The sequence below is a fragment of the Anabrus simplex genome, chromosome 7 (genome assembly GCF_040414725.1).
Source record: "Anabrus simplex isolate iqAnaSimp1 chromosome 7, ASM4041472v1, whole genome shotgun sequence".
NCBI classification, from domain to species: Eukaryota; Metazoa; Arthropoda; class Insecta; order Orthoptera; family Tettigoniidae; genus Anabrus; species Anabrus simplex.
The window spans coordinates 214,351,383-214,366,775 of NC_090271.1; the positions used below are offsets into that span (position 1 = coordinate 214,351,383).

At 38.5% G+C, this 15,393-nt stretch overlaps 1 protein-coding gene across 4 annotated transcripts in view; it reads left to right on the plus strand.

Moving 5' to 3' along the window:
• LOC136877478 (calpain-B) overlaps nucleotides 1–15,393 on the plus strand; it is a 178,273-nt gene that overhangs the window by 123,269 nt on the left and 39,611 nt on the right. For 2 of the 4 annotated variants that reach the window (XM_068228661.1, XM_067151556.2), the window contains exon 4: nucleotides 39–166. In XM_068228661.1, coding sequence (XP_068084762.1) covers nucleotides 39–166 — 128 coding nt within the window. Of the gene's footprint in view, nucleotides 1–38; nucleotides 167–1,602; nucleotides 2,640–15,393 lie in introns of those variants that run through there. The other 2 variants (XR_011018595.1, XM_067151557.2) reach the window with 2 other exon arrangements.

The following is a 15,393-nucleotide window of genomic DNA, read 5'->3' on the forward strand; positions in this document are numbered from 1 at the left end:
TAATTTCAAATTACTGAAATATTGTGGTCTATGTTCAGAATTAAAGAGAAACGAATTCTCTAAAGACATCTGCCGAAGTTTGGTGGCCATGAAGGATGATGACAGATCAGGAAAGCTTCGTTATGAAGAGTTCAAATGCCTATGGAGGGAAATCCGTGACTGGAAGGTGAGCAAGAAGATTCTAAAATTTTAAGTTTATTCTAAGTGGCAGTGGTGACATAATGATTTTACTCTTGGAGAGCTCAATAGCAATGAATACAACACAGAAAGCCTGCCAATTTTTTTGCTTTGCTGATTAGCTTACTCATTTATTACTGCTTTAACTGTAGTGAAACTCCATTCTCCAGTGTTTGTAATGTGCTCTATTTGCAGTCATTTCTCTGTTAAAATATAGAATTTATTTTCCCATATAGATCTCGTAACGGTTAGCCCATCTTCTAATATACAGGGTAATCTAAAAGTCTGTTGACATTTGATGAGACAATACTTCACTAAATATTGGAGATAGAGAGATAATAATTGATGCATACGATTGGCATGACATGAGGTTTTATTCATACCAAAATAAAGTACACAAAATGATCAACAGATAGCACTGGACAGCAACATATCAGGTACAAATGGCCACACATGCTTGACATGACATGGGGTTTTATTGGCACCAACAACTAGTGCACAAACAGGCTAACAGATGGCACTGAACAGCAACACATCAGCGATGCCACATCAGAAGTACAGTATAAAAGGGCATGAGATGCACCTGCAATCACAGCATGTTGACGTTACCAAAAAGGGCGCTATTAGTGAAGGTTTATTTACTTTATTTTGGGGTCAATAAAACCCCATGTCATGTCAATCATGTGTGTCAGTTATTACCTCTCTACCTCCAATATTCCATGAAGTATTGCCTCATCAAATGTTAATGGACTTCTGGGTACTCTGTATAATCTCCTCGAAGTGATTTTATCAGCTTATAGATAAAAAAGAATGACTCAGTTTTACAGGTATCATTGGTATTTTCAGACAAAAGAAAAATATTTTTGAGTTGCTGAATAATAATAATAATAATAATAATAATAATAATAATAATAATAATAATAATAATACATTTCTGGTAATTTTGCTACATTGGACAACTGAGGCAGAGTAAATTTTTTATGTGAGTAGAAAGTAGGCCTACTTAATTCTTTAAAACTTGTGTGTCAGTTGTTGAAAATATATCACAAAGAATACCAGTGCCTTAAAGAAAGAAAGGGAAGGAAAGAAAAGTATCCTTTTCTCCTATACCTAGTACATATAATTTTAATTTTCTTCCAAGTATTACTCATTCAAAACAAACATTTGTTTATTACTCATTCGGAACAAATATTTTAGGTTCCCTATGGGAATCAACATCTTTATCATCTGATGGCCAGGCAGGCATCCATTTTTGAAAATGAGACAAAGTCTCTCATAGTGCATTGGCACTGCCAGTGGCTCCAAGTGGCCTATGCAGTGGCCTTCACGGTCATCGCTTCTTCTACAGTCCAACTGTAGCTCTTACGCTGAACAAAGTCATGATAGTTTATTGCTCTTTAAAAAGGTGTTCTTTCAGGCGGACCGAGTGGCTACAGTGAGGTTTCACCTCAGAACGTCGTCTCTACGTGGCTAAGTTCTATTTCTACAGGAAGCTACCGCCAGTCGTCGTCATGAGTAGGCCTTCTTCGGACTCTGAGTCCGAAATGGAATCCAACGATAAGGGCAAGAAGCCTTGACCTCTAGATGCTGGATCGCCGAAATAATCTTCTGGCCACAAGAAACTCCGTGCTGATGTCGTTCTCTTCTGGGTCGTGTTATACTACATCCCAATCCATTTGTTCTGTTCTGGAACAACCTTTCTACTCCGATGTTCCACTTCTGGGATCTTCTTCATCGACTGGGTTTCCCTTAGTCAATCCTACTGTTTCTTCTATTCCGTACATGCCACCTATGCCCAAGCAGCAAGGAATCCTGCTCTTCTTCCATCAGTCCGCCAGCAGAGTGTCAATATCTCCTCCGCCAGTTCACCTGAACTGACTTTTTACATAATCAAACTGACCAACATTGATGTTGCCAACTCCAATTATCGTTATATCTACCAATTAATTGCCAAATTTACCCCGAACCTCGCTGAATATCAATTGGAACTCCAGAGAACCCATGAAGGGTATAACATCAAAACCATCTGACCTTTCTATAATCACTTCACTTCAAACATTGGAGCCCACCAACTTGGTAAGCATTGCAAGGCTACCAACCTCACCCAACAGCGATCGGTGTGTCGCCCCGAGCCACCTTCTAGATCAACCCCTCTCCTCTCCGTAGTTGCCTACGGGGTGGAACGATAATATACGGATGATGAAATCATGGCTCAATTACAACTGGAGGGCCACCAAATCTACAAGGTGTTGCGAATTCGCAATGCCGAGGGACCGATGTCGCTCGTCCAAATCCTCTCCAGGGAGGTGGCCATACTCGACGCACTTCTCCGTGACGGCACCATGATTTATGCATGTCGTCACCGTGTCCAACCATCACGTTCTTCTCCACCTCAACTCATCACGTATGCACGTTGCCAGCGATATGACCATCCACCAGATACTGCATGCATACAACCTGAGGTATGTGGAATATGCTCCAGTGAGGAACACGCCACCCATGAATTTACCAATGAGTCCAAACCTAAGTGTGTTAACTGCACCCAACCCCATCCTGCTTTTAGTTACAAGTGTAAGGCCAAACCTACCCCTGACATTTCCAAACCCGAAACCGTCATGCCCGTTACTTCCCAAGACTTCCCTACCCCTGACTCCAACTCTGTCTTATCCCCTCCTAGTTCTGAAAATATTATTCATTTCTTAACGATGGTACTTCAGAACATCCTCCCTTTCCAGCGTCCCCATATCCTCGCCCAGGTTCAACTAGCGGCACGGTTGACATTCAACACTTATTATTAATAATCTTGACCATGATGGTCGGGATTGGATCCGTATTGACTTAGTAACAGTAAATATGTTGGAAGATAGTCCGCCTAGTCAATACTATTCATTTATTTACCTTTCACCTTAACATCTAGTACATGTTTCGAGAATATAATGCATTCTCTTCCTCAGCTAGTAGATTAAAATTCATTATACAATAAGACCTGACTAAAATACAGGGGCCCCCATTAAAATTCAAAACAATGAGTATGACAATGTGACACTTAAAAATTTTGGATAGTACAAACATAGAATTAAAATCCCATTTTGTCAAGTACAAATTAAAAACACAATATAGTCTAATTAATATCTAATTAAATACAACGTCTTGTGATGATATGAATTCACAGTGTCCTTGAAGTTGCCTTACGTAGTTCAAAAATGTTGAGTTAAGGATGAATAAAATTGCATTAAAACTTGAAGTCCTGCCGATATTCGCCGTTAATGGGTGTTAAAATGATGTCTATTTAAATTAAAATATTGGACACAGAATTCATTCTTGTACAAATCCAATTGAACTACGCAAGATAGTATTATAATTCCTAGGACACCGTAATTTCACATCATTATACGACGCTGTGTCCAATATTTTAATTTAAATAGACATCATTTTAACACCCATTAATGGTGAATATCGGCAGGACTTCAAGTTTTAATGCAATTTTATTCATCCTTAACTCAACATTTTTGAACTACGTAAGGCAACTTCAAGGACACTGTGAATTCATATCATCACAAGACGTTGTATTTAATTAGATATTAATTAGACTATATTTTGTTTTTAATTTGTACTTGACAAAATGGGATTTTAATTCTATGTTTGTACTATCCAAAATTTTTAAGTGTCACATTGTCATACTCATTGTTTTGAATTTTAATGGGGGCCCCTGTATTTTAGTCAGGTCTTATTGTATAATGAATTTTAATCTACTAGCTGAGGAAGAGAATGCATTATATTCTCGAAACATGTACTAGATGTTAAGGTGAAAGGTAAATAAATGAATAGTATTGACTAGGCGGACTATCTTCCAACATATTTACTATTCAACACTTATGTCGATGTGGCGTACTCAGGGAATAGGATGCATTTTGCATTCTTTCCCCTGATTGTGTCACACTTCATTCAGTAAAATGTTGCAGATTTATTATACAAATCTCCGTTCTCTCTCCTCCAACCATCCGCTATTTGACCTTTCCCTTTCTAAATATGCCCCGGATATTTTTATTCTTAATGAGACATTTTTAACCCCACTTCTTCGTCCGCACTTCAAAAACTACAATTTGTATGAGGTGATCGTTTCTATGAACCTCGTGGTGGCGTGGCTATCGGCGTCCGCCACTCGATCACTGTCCGACAACATTTCCTACCTTTCCCTTATCATTACACCGAATATCTTATTCTAGAAATATTCACCCCTGCCAATCCTTTTGTCGTTGCCACATTGTATTTCATGTCTCATTCGCATATTGCTTTCACCTTCATTAAGTATCTAGATTCTCAATTTTCTGATTACATTCTTGCTGCAGATATTAATATTAATCCTTATTCGCCTTGACAATCTGCGGAATTTAAAGATCTCTGTGATCACCTCCGGGGCATGTTTATTCCTTTCCCCTTCCACACCTTACTTGCCCATAACACCACTCCTACCATCCTACTCCTCTCCCCCTCCTTGGCCCCCTCACATACCATTCAGCAATGTCTACCTGTTGGCAGCGATCATGCTCCCGCTCTCATCATTCTTCCCGGTATTTCCACCCACTGTTGCCACACCTTTTCTCGTCCTCTACCTACTCATTGTTTTTCCCATACTAACTGGGATAAGTATCGTCACACTATTACTGAACTTCTCCAAGATGCTTCTGCACCCATGTCTGTTCCTTCTCTCCTCTCTTTCATCGATCTCATTGAACATGCCATAATCACTGCTGACAATCTACACATACCTCACCATTCCTATCATCCCACCGTAACGCCCATCTCACCTAAAGCTCTCCAACTACTCCGTTTAGCGCACGATTATTATAAAGCATATACAAGGACTAAAGACCCGACTATTCTACTCCAACATTGACGCACTTTACGTCACACCCGATCCTATATCAAAGTGATTAAATGTAAAACTTGGACGCAACACTGCAATGACTTAGCTGACATGCATGAACCTCGACAATTTTGGACTACCTTCCGCCGCCTTACCAAAACGACTAAAGCTTTTCCTCAATGCCCGATCCTTCACTCTTCCCAACAGCCTGTCACGGATAAAGATAAAGCTGACTTATTTGCGAACTATTATTCCTGAGTTTTCTCTCCTCTCGCTAATCCTAATTTCCTCCATCCCGATGAACCCATTATTAACAACTATGCACTATGCCCGCCCTGACCGTCCGGAACTCCAACCCTCCTTCTTACATTTTGCACATGTCGACCATAACCAACCTCTTAATTCCCCCATCACCCCTCACGAAATCCGACAATTTCTTAAACATCGTAAAAATACCTCACCTGGCTCTGACCGTATCACCTATCGCCACATCCAAGAAGCCCTTTTTGTCCTTCTTAGTTCTATTTATACTTTCATTCTCTACACCGGTGCCTTCCCCAATTCCTGGGGTAAGGTGAATATCCTCCTTTTTCTCAAACCTCAAAAACCCCTTCTGACTTACATTCCTACCGTCCCATTTCACTCATTTCTTTATTATCTAAAATTTTAGAAGGCATATTAAGTAAACATGTGGCCATTGTTGAACAGCAATGAACAGAAAAGAGTAAAGCAACAGAAGTCCTTGTGATATAAATTTTGTCTTCTTATCATTTAATTTTGTCTTGTCATCATGTTGGATAAACAAAAACATCTAAAGAACTGAAGTGTTTATGCAAAGTAAATTATTGTATGAAGCTTTCTTATTTAAATTTTTTTACATATTTAGGCATATGAAGAAATGGACTATGAAGATGATTTATGTTCTTTTACATTTCCGATTTAAATTGTATTATTTTGTTAAGTATAGAAAGGGATGTGGAATTTTTATACATGACTTGTGAGGCAGGGTGTGCCACGTGTAAATGGCCCTTTCCTGTCGTTTTGTAATATCCACGAAGATGCAAATTCAGCAGAAAGGATTATTCCAGAAGATAATTTTTATTGGCCAAAATTCAAGTGCTTTTATGGCCAGTACATTAGGATTTTTAATTGGTGAATGTGGCAAACTGGAGTGTTGCTATTGGTTATTTGTAATCACTCTATTTCCTGTTCGTGGCTCCTCGCGTGTACGAGTCACTTTGTCTGTTGTCTTCGAATATGGAGCACTTCAGTGGGCAGACATGTTTTGCGTCCGTCCCGCAATGGGTCTTCCGCCGGCCAAGGTAAGCGCTGTTTTTATCTTATGTTATTTAAATGCACTCTTGTGTTTTGGACTGTCCCCACTTAATGTATCTTCAGTAATTATGTAGAATTTCATCTTGTGTGCCGGAGTTTCCTCTAGTTTTCCACATTTTCCAAAATAGAGCATTTATATGACTTAGCGATTATGCTAGTCTGCAACGTGTTGTTTTCAGAGGCAGACCTTCTTTTCTAACTCTAGTTGTAATTGTAAGTAACTGTAACACTTTCTCGAATAGTGTAATTAATTTTATTTCGTTCGAGGTTGCCTCCTTTCATTCTGTAAATTTAACTTGATGTGAACCTCTATGTCAAAGTTTTCATTCTGTAAATTTAACTTTTAATGTGAATCTCTATGTCAAAAGTTTGTTCGTGACCGAAGAGCTTAATTGTTTCCCTTTCACATCTTTTGTTTGGTATCTCAAGTATCAGTTAATGCGCAGTTCATTTATTTGGTTCATCTATAATTGTATATTCATTTTCTCAATAATTATTTGTCTGTTGGGTGTATTATTGTAAGTCTTTTCTCCCCCATAATGTCATACGTTCCCATGGACCTCATAGGGCTTCCAGGCACCTTCCACTCTCCACTCTTAGTTGTTATTTTTAGGCCTGTAAGTGTTCCCTTGTATTTGATTTAATATTGCGTATCGAAAGATACTCGTCACGTTTCCATGTTCTGGTGTGAATTCACTGCCACTGCGTCATTTTACTATTTCCTTATTCATATTATTATCTATATTATTTACAACTATTTCTTTACTCACATTGAGTGTCAGTATTACTATTTCCTTTACCGGTACTCCTTTATTCATATTTTATTACTTTATTATTTTTGCATTATTATTATTCCTTTTCTATGATATTATTATTATTTATTTGTGTACACGAGTCTCGAATTACAGTCACAAAACGGATATCCTCTTACCTTCGTACCCTTCACCTGTTCCCCTCCTCTCAGGTAGGCTTTCAGCCCCGTCACTCCACTCACGATCATCTTTTTCATCTATCTGCCTCCCTCTATACATATCTCCGACCTCGAAAAACAGCAGCTCTGGTGTGCCTGAATGTCAACAGGGCCTTTGTCTCTGTTTGTCACTCAGGTCTACTTTACAAACTTCGTCATCTTCCCCTCCCAGTAACTATTATTCGGTTCATTTATAACTTTCTCAAATGTCGTACAGCTCACATTCTTATTCATGGCACTCCCTCCTACACTTTCCGTCTGACCGCGGGTGTCCCTCAGGACTCTCCGCTTTCTCCCCTTCTCTACCTTCTTTATACGTATGACATCCCCCATCCTGAACCTCCGTTATGGCTCTACCAGTATGCTCATGATTTAGCTATCCTTGCCCTTAGCCACACCATTACTACCCTCACCCGTAAACTTCAGCAATATCTGAATACCTTAGAGACCTGGTTCAATACTTGGCACCTTTCTTTCAACCCATCCAAAACCCAGTTCATTGTTTTCTGTAAGAAATCCTGCCTTTGCCGTCCTCGTCACAGTGTCTTCCTCACCATGTATAACATTCGTCTCACGGAAACCAACCTTCTTAAGTATATGTATAAAGTTTCAAAATAACTTACAATGGAAGTATCACCTTACGGATGTCTATCAACGGTCCCTTCAACGTCTCAGAGTTCTTCGTACCCTTATTGGTCGTACGTGGGGTCTCAAATCATCTCATATCCTTCATCTTTACAAATCCTTCATTAGTCCTATTGTCACATACGCTTCCTTGACTTGGTTAACGGCTCTCCCTCAACAATATACTCGACTTTTGACTTTAGACAGACATGCACTGCGTATTGCTTATCATCTACCATACGATCCCCACACTGCTGATGTCAATCTCCAATATTCCGTCCCCACCATTCTTCACCACCTCCACGACCTCCGCCTTAAATATCTTAACACTAATGTTACCAATCATAACCCTGTAGTTTCCGAAGCCGTAACCCTTTCCCCACTTGCCACCGCCGTTCTTCATAACACTCGTACTCCTGACACATCATATCTTTTTCCTCCTTTTCATACGTAGCTTCCTTTCTTCTGCCACTGTCTCCCCTCAACCTGCTGTTTTTCTTTCCTCCCCATCATAATATCTTGGGTGCCGTGTTTCTGGAGACAGTGGTGTCACTCAACAGATTATAGCGATTAAGGCACCACAAGTGCCATCGACATCTTTTTCTGCTTCTCGCATGCAGTACCTTTCCTCGTACTCTTCCTCCAAGATTAACATTTTCATTCTGTTTTTTGTTCTTTCTGTTGAGTTTTGTATGTGAATTAACGTTAAATCTGCAGAACTGAAGGACAATTCCCAGTGTTTTTCTAATTCATTGTTAAAGTGTCAAGTGCTTCAGTGATCTATATAATTTATAGTGACATTTTGGACTATATACACATCCAGATGAATTTTTTTTTCTTGTTTATAAGAGCACTGTTACTCATTATTTTCTTGTATGTATGTACCATTATGTCGCTGTATTATCTTTTTGATCAATAAACGGGGGATAGCGGGGGCCTAACTATGGCGGGTGCGGTGCGGACACACTCTGGGGCCCGTCCTGTGTGTTCATGGTGACCTCTGCGCCACATCAACCCTCTCCTTCTTATGTATGTACGACACATACTGTGAAAAATGACTCTTCTCCAAATTTACTTCATAGTTCTTTAGGCCAAAGAGCTACATGTTTAGCTGAAATAACCTTGTGAAATGAAATGAAAGGCCTCCATGGTATGCACTAGCCATGCGTCTTGGTGGGTGTGCTATTTACCAACTGACGAGCCCCACTTAGCACACTGGGGCGAAACACTGGCAACCAGGATTGAGTTAGCTGGAAAATTTATAATGTCCAATAATGGACCAACAATACTGGTATTATAATTTTTCTCATTCGGAACAAATATTTCAGGTTCCCTATGGGAATCTACATCTGATGGCCAGGCGGGCATCAGGCACTGCCGGTGGCTCCAAGTGGCCTACACAGTGGCCTCTACGGAATGCACTAGCCATGCATCTTGGTGGGTGTGCTATTTACTAACTCATGAGCCCAACTTAGCACACTGCGGGGAAACGCAGGCAACCAGAATTGAGTTAAATGGAAAATTTATAATGTCCAATAATGGATCAACTATATTGGTATTACATACCACTCAGTTCAACAGCTCATCTCCTTTTTTCCAAGTCTTCCCAGCCCAAACTTTGCAACATTTTTGTAACACTACTCTTTTGTTGGAAATCACCCAGAACAAATCAAGATGCTTTTCTTAGGATTTTTTCCAGTTTTTGAATCAAGTCCCATACACTGGAGCCATACCTCTGTTAGGGGTCTTACCAGGGACTTCTATGCCCTCTCCTTGACATCCTTATTATCACTTCTAAATACCACCATGACCATTTAAAGAGATCTGTAGGCTATCCTTTATTTACAATCCCATTATGTGATTACCCCAATGAAGATCTTTCCTTACATTAACACCTAGGTACTTACAGTGATCCCCAAAAGGAACTTTCATCCCATCAATGCATTAATTAAAACTGAGAGGACCGTTCCTATTTGTGAAATTCACAACCTCACTTTTAATCCCATTTATCATCATACCATTACCTGCTGTCCATCTCACAAAATTACGATGTCATTTTGCAGTTGCTCACAATCCTGTAACTTATTTATTACTCTATACAGAATAACATAATTTGCTAAAAGCCTTATCTCAGATTCCACCTTGTTACTCCTATCATTTTTATATAAATAAGGAAACATAAAGAAATAAAGGTCCAATAATACTGCCTTCAGGGTCAGATCAAGTTTCGTCTACTCTGATTCTCTGAGATTTATTTTCTAGAAATATAGCCACCCATTCAGTAAGTCTTTTGTCTAGTCCAGTTGCACTCATTTTTGCCAGTAGTCTCCCAGGATATACCCTATCAAATGCCCTAGATAAGTCAATCGCAATACAGTCCATTTGACATCCTAGTTATCTGCTATATCTTGCTGGAATCCTACAAGTTGTGATTTAGTGGAATAACCTTTCCTAAACCTTAAACCTGTACTGCCTTGTATCAAAGCAGTTATTAATTTTGCAAACATGTCTAATATAATCAGAAAGAGTGTTTTCCCAAAGCTTACATGCAATCCATGTCAAAATGACTGGTCTGTAATTTTCAGCTTTATGTCTATCACTCTTTCCTTTATACACAGGGTCTACTATAGCAACTCTCCATTAATTTTATATTGCTTCTTCATGCAAACAATAACCAAATAAGTACTTCAGATATGGTACTATATCCCAACCCATTGTCTTAAGTACTGTCCCCATATCACCACCAAAATCTGGTGATGCCCCAACTAGCCAGTCACTCAGGTGTGTCTGGTCCTAACTCTCTTAGCAAAGTCTAAAATTTTACCATGAATACAGATTTTTTTGGGGAACATATAATTCGACAGCCAAACATTCTATTATGGGTGAAGCCATCTACTGAATAATGGGCAACAGGTAGTGAAAACAAATTCCTAATTTATTCAATATATCAACAAACAATTGCGAGGCAAATTAAAAAAAAGTGCAGATTAAAAATCATTAATTCAATAACTTTCATTCAAAATTTATCTGCATTTGTAAACGTCCAGAGTTCTGTACTTCCATCAACATGAAAGTTACCTTTAAATTCTTGGCTTAAACATACATGGTGATGAGTTTTAATCGAAGTGAACTTGTATTTTATTTCTAGTCAAACACATGAGTAGCTAATTTTACCTCTATGTGAATATTTAGGGGATTACTAATAACTAAACTCTAATATTTGGTTAAATGAATCACATTAGGTTACTCATTATGCACAACTCATTATCTTAAAATCACATATAGAATCCCTCACGTGGATTTCAATGCACCGTGGACACAAGTTATTTACAACACAAATTAAATCATCAAATAATACATAATGCACTCACAATACCTTTAAACATAATGTTAGTACCACATACAGACCAAAATACACAACATTGACACTTGGCTATCAAACACTCCTCACATGTCTTACATGCCGACGATCATTCATTCATTCATTCATTTCTGTGCCCAGCCAGCATTTCCAAAATACTAGAGCTGCGATGCCCTTGTGTTTTCCTCTAAAAACATCTTGCAATGTGCATGGGTTGTCCAGGAGGGTGCAGATAGGTAGGTGGCTTGGGTCTTATTCAGCACCACATTCACACGAGGTGTCTGCATTTGCTGGAAGGATCCCCCATTTCTTTAAGTTGGTCGTGCATCGAGGGACGCCCACTCTTAAGCGGTTGAGGGAGCTCCATACAGGCTAAGGTAGGTCGGCACCTGGAGCTACTTCTTCCTTTAGTGACATGTAATAACATGGCAGTTCACGGCAGTGAACTCCTCCATCTATTAAGACAAGTTGTCTTTGGTGTTCCCTCCAGTGGTAGAGTCCTAGCAAGGAAGCTCTTGCCGGATCTAAGGCGAGACCTTGCAGCTTAGTGACCATGGAGTTGATGTCGATGGTCATTCTCCTGCTTTGTTCTCTCAGCGTCTGCAGCAGTGACCCTCCAGATGTTGGGTGGGGCTATTGCAACAATTGGGTACAGTTTGTGCGCTGGCATTGGTTTTAGGCATCCCAAGATTACCCTTGTGGTATCGTTAACTGTAGTATCAACCTGGAATATACCCTTCCCGGGTCTCGAAAACCGATTACGTTTTCTTGCGCTGCCTATCTTTCGACGGGATCAAGTTTCCTACACTCTCCAACTTATTAAATGACGATGCAGACAATTACTACGCATATGCCTATATTTATAACAATCCTTGGGATTTTATTCATTACCTCACCAGAAAATATCCTAGTCCTAACAGCATTACTCACTAGGAGATCACACATGCTCTCTATTCTCATTAATAAATTTGAGGATGCTATCTTACACATATCAATGACTATGGCCATCTAAGTCATGTCTATAACTTGAAGAACTCAGTGCTCAATATCACTATCATTTTTCCCAAGGCCTGTCAATACATTCATTTATTCATATTGATGATTTCTATGCAATTTACTACACTCAGTATTTCAATCTTATTCCTCACGTTTATTGTAGCATTGAGTGAAGACTCTATCCACATCTATCTGTAATATTCTACTTAGTTCAATGATCCCTTACCATGTTAATTACTCCTTTGATGATGTCACCTATTTAATGAATTTGTATCTTACTGCTAGGTTCCATTCTTCATGACTCATACTTAATAATTATCAGCACACTGGACAGCCAAACAAATTATCTGAGTTAATTTAACACACGCTTTGAAATACACTTAATGATTCTCGTACCGATTAATGTCAAAACTGACAACTTGGACATAACAACAAATTTAATTCTCTAACATACAGAGAAATTTCACACATTTCCATGCATATGATCATTCATTTCAAAAGATGCATATTACTCAATTTCACTAGATCTGACGTTACATTTGAGGCTTGTCTGCGCATTTATTAATCGAACATTCTATGAATGATACACATTGTGAACAATCATCTTCCCTTATTTACATTTATTTCAAAATGGCATGCATCTTTACATTATTCTTCTACTACACATCAAAATGAAATGACATGAAATGGATCCAACTCATTAACCAATTTTATCTTCATTTTAGCCCTAATGTTACTGGTGGTTGCCTCTTAGAAATTAAAATTCAAACAAAAACTATTATGTACAAAACCTCTCTAAATATCTACGTGGAAAACTACGTAATTAAAATGGTATTTGCTACTCAGCCTTCAGGTTACACCTCGCCATAGGTCGGAAGGCCCAATCCTTTTTACACGACCATGGTCACTGACAAAGGATATCTAAGAATCAGGTCCATCTTCAATCTGATCCAGTTGCTGCTGTCCATTGCTGTGTTCTCATACTGGATCTGATGATTCTGCGGCTGAGTCAGCTGGGCTACTCGTACACCGGTACCTTGGTGGTAGCCTGGTAAGACTTTGTAACTGTTGTTACCTACTGAGCTATCTATGGGTTAGTTACCAAATTTATGGCTACTATAGAATGCTAGAATCTTTATTGGCATTAATCTAGGTGCTATCATAGTCTATCTCCGTCTGTTCACAGTTTATGGGTTTATCAATTTATTCGCGCCGTGGTCACCCAACAGAACCTTCACTCCACTACTTATTGACTGTTCTGTACTCTCAAAATATGATCTCAGCACCTTGACGTTGGTCAAACACACGTTTACTGTCATGCCACTAGGCGAATTGCAATTTCCATTGACTAACATGTTCTTCACGACTCAGTCACGAAATGAGACATTTAGCTGTAACTGACTGTCTACCCGAATAGTATTCTAATTCAAATCTAATTCATAATGATGCTCAGAGTGAATACGTGCAGCAACACAGTCAGACCTGAAGTATTTGAAGAGTTCAAGTATAGAAGTGTCCACTCCAGGCACAAATGTTCAAGATAGAACTGCTTTATGCGTACAAGTTCAAATAAGTGCATTCATATACAAGTAAAGTTAAGACTGCCTACGCAGCTCAATAACATGAAGTAAAAGAGTAAAGAATGTCTAAGTACAAGTAAAATGTAAAAATGTCAGAATCCCAAACAAATGTCAGAATGTCTCAGACTAATGTTGGCATGTCTCTCCGTATGACTAAATTCATCATCTTGGTAACATCCTTCCTGAGTACTCTTTACTTCGATTCCACTCAGTCTCCTCCAATCACCAAGTAGTAATTAATATGATGCTTCCTCTCATTGGCAGGTTAGTTGTGCATCCCCTCCTGGAGCCCTTGGATTCGATTCATCCCCTGTTCACATAGGCCAAGCTTGGAGACTTTCTACCCTTTTGTTCAAGCTTCGCATTTTCCTTGACCTAAAATCTGTATGTTCCCTCGATGTTGGTCATGTTTGTTGTGATTTTATAACTGTGCTCAATTGTGTTTCTTTACAAATTTTATTTGACTTTTTGGTCATTGTGGGCCTGGCTATAGAGATGAGCGTGTCTACTCCAGATATTTGCCTTCTTCATGGCAGGTGCTAGGCTCAGTAGACAAGCATATTGCATATCCTGAGATCACAGCTTTTGGTACTAGTTCTCTCACATGTGGGTTTCTACAAGTTAGCAGCACTGTACTAGCACTACAGTATGTCTGTGGAAATGGAGCCATTGTTATACAAATTACAGGGAATGGTATAATAGGTTGGAAGCAGCAAGAAGGAAATAGCATAAAATTTTAATATCTTGATATAATTTCCAAGAATAAATGATTTGTTTGAAGAATCCAGATAATTACAGTAAAACAACGATGCATATTTTTAAAAGGGGAGGGAAGAAATGAAGATGGATTCAGGAAAAGGATCAATGTGGGTAATATAAAAAATAGGGGGGACAGATGGTTGTATACGGAAGTAGCTGAAACATTTAGCAGATGTAAACTCTGGGTTGGAAGATTTCAGTAATTTTTAAGACACTGATTTTAATAAACTGATTATTTGTAGGCTGACATTTTTAATAGAATTGTAAATAGAATAGTGTAGTTTTGAGTTTATTTATGACACACATTATATATCAATTAGGAGATGTTTAGAATTAAATATCTTGTACAGGTTATAAGAGGACTTGTTAAGAATATGATTGCAGTTTATTAAAAATTATATTGGTCAAGAGATATTTGGTAATTTGAGTAAACCACTGAGGAAGAGGACAGTAAGGTCTTTGAAACGTGTATGGTGTATTATGTGATAATAAATAATTAATTAAGTAACTTTAATTATTGACAATGCTGATTTCAAATATACAGTGAATTTATTGGAGTAAAGATTGCAGTCAATAATGGAACAATACAAAGTCAAACCACAATGGTTAAGTTAATAAACTTAGATGTTAAAAACATTTAAGCTCTTAGATGTCTTAATCATTGTATTCTAGGCAAGATACCTTAAGTATTAGGAGTACTCCTTTAAAACCTGTGTTTTAATTT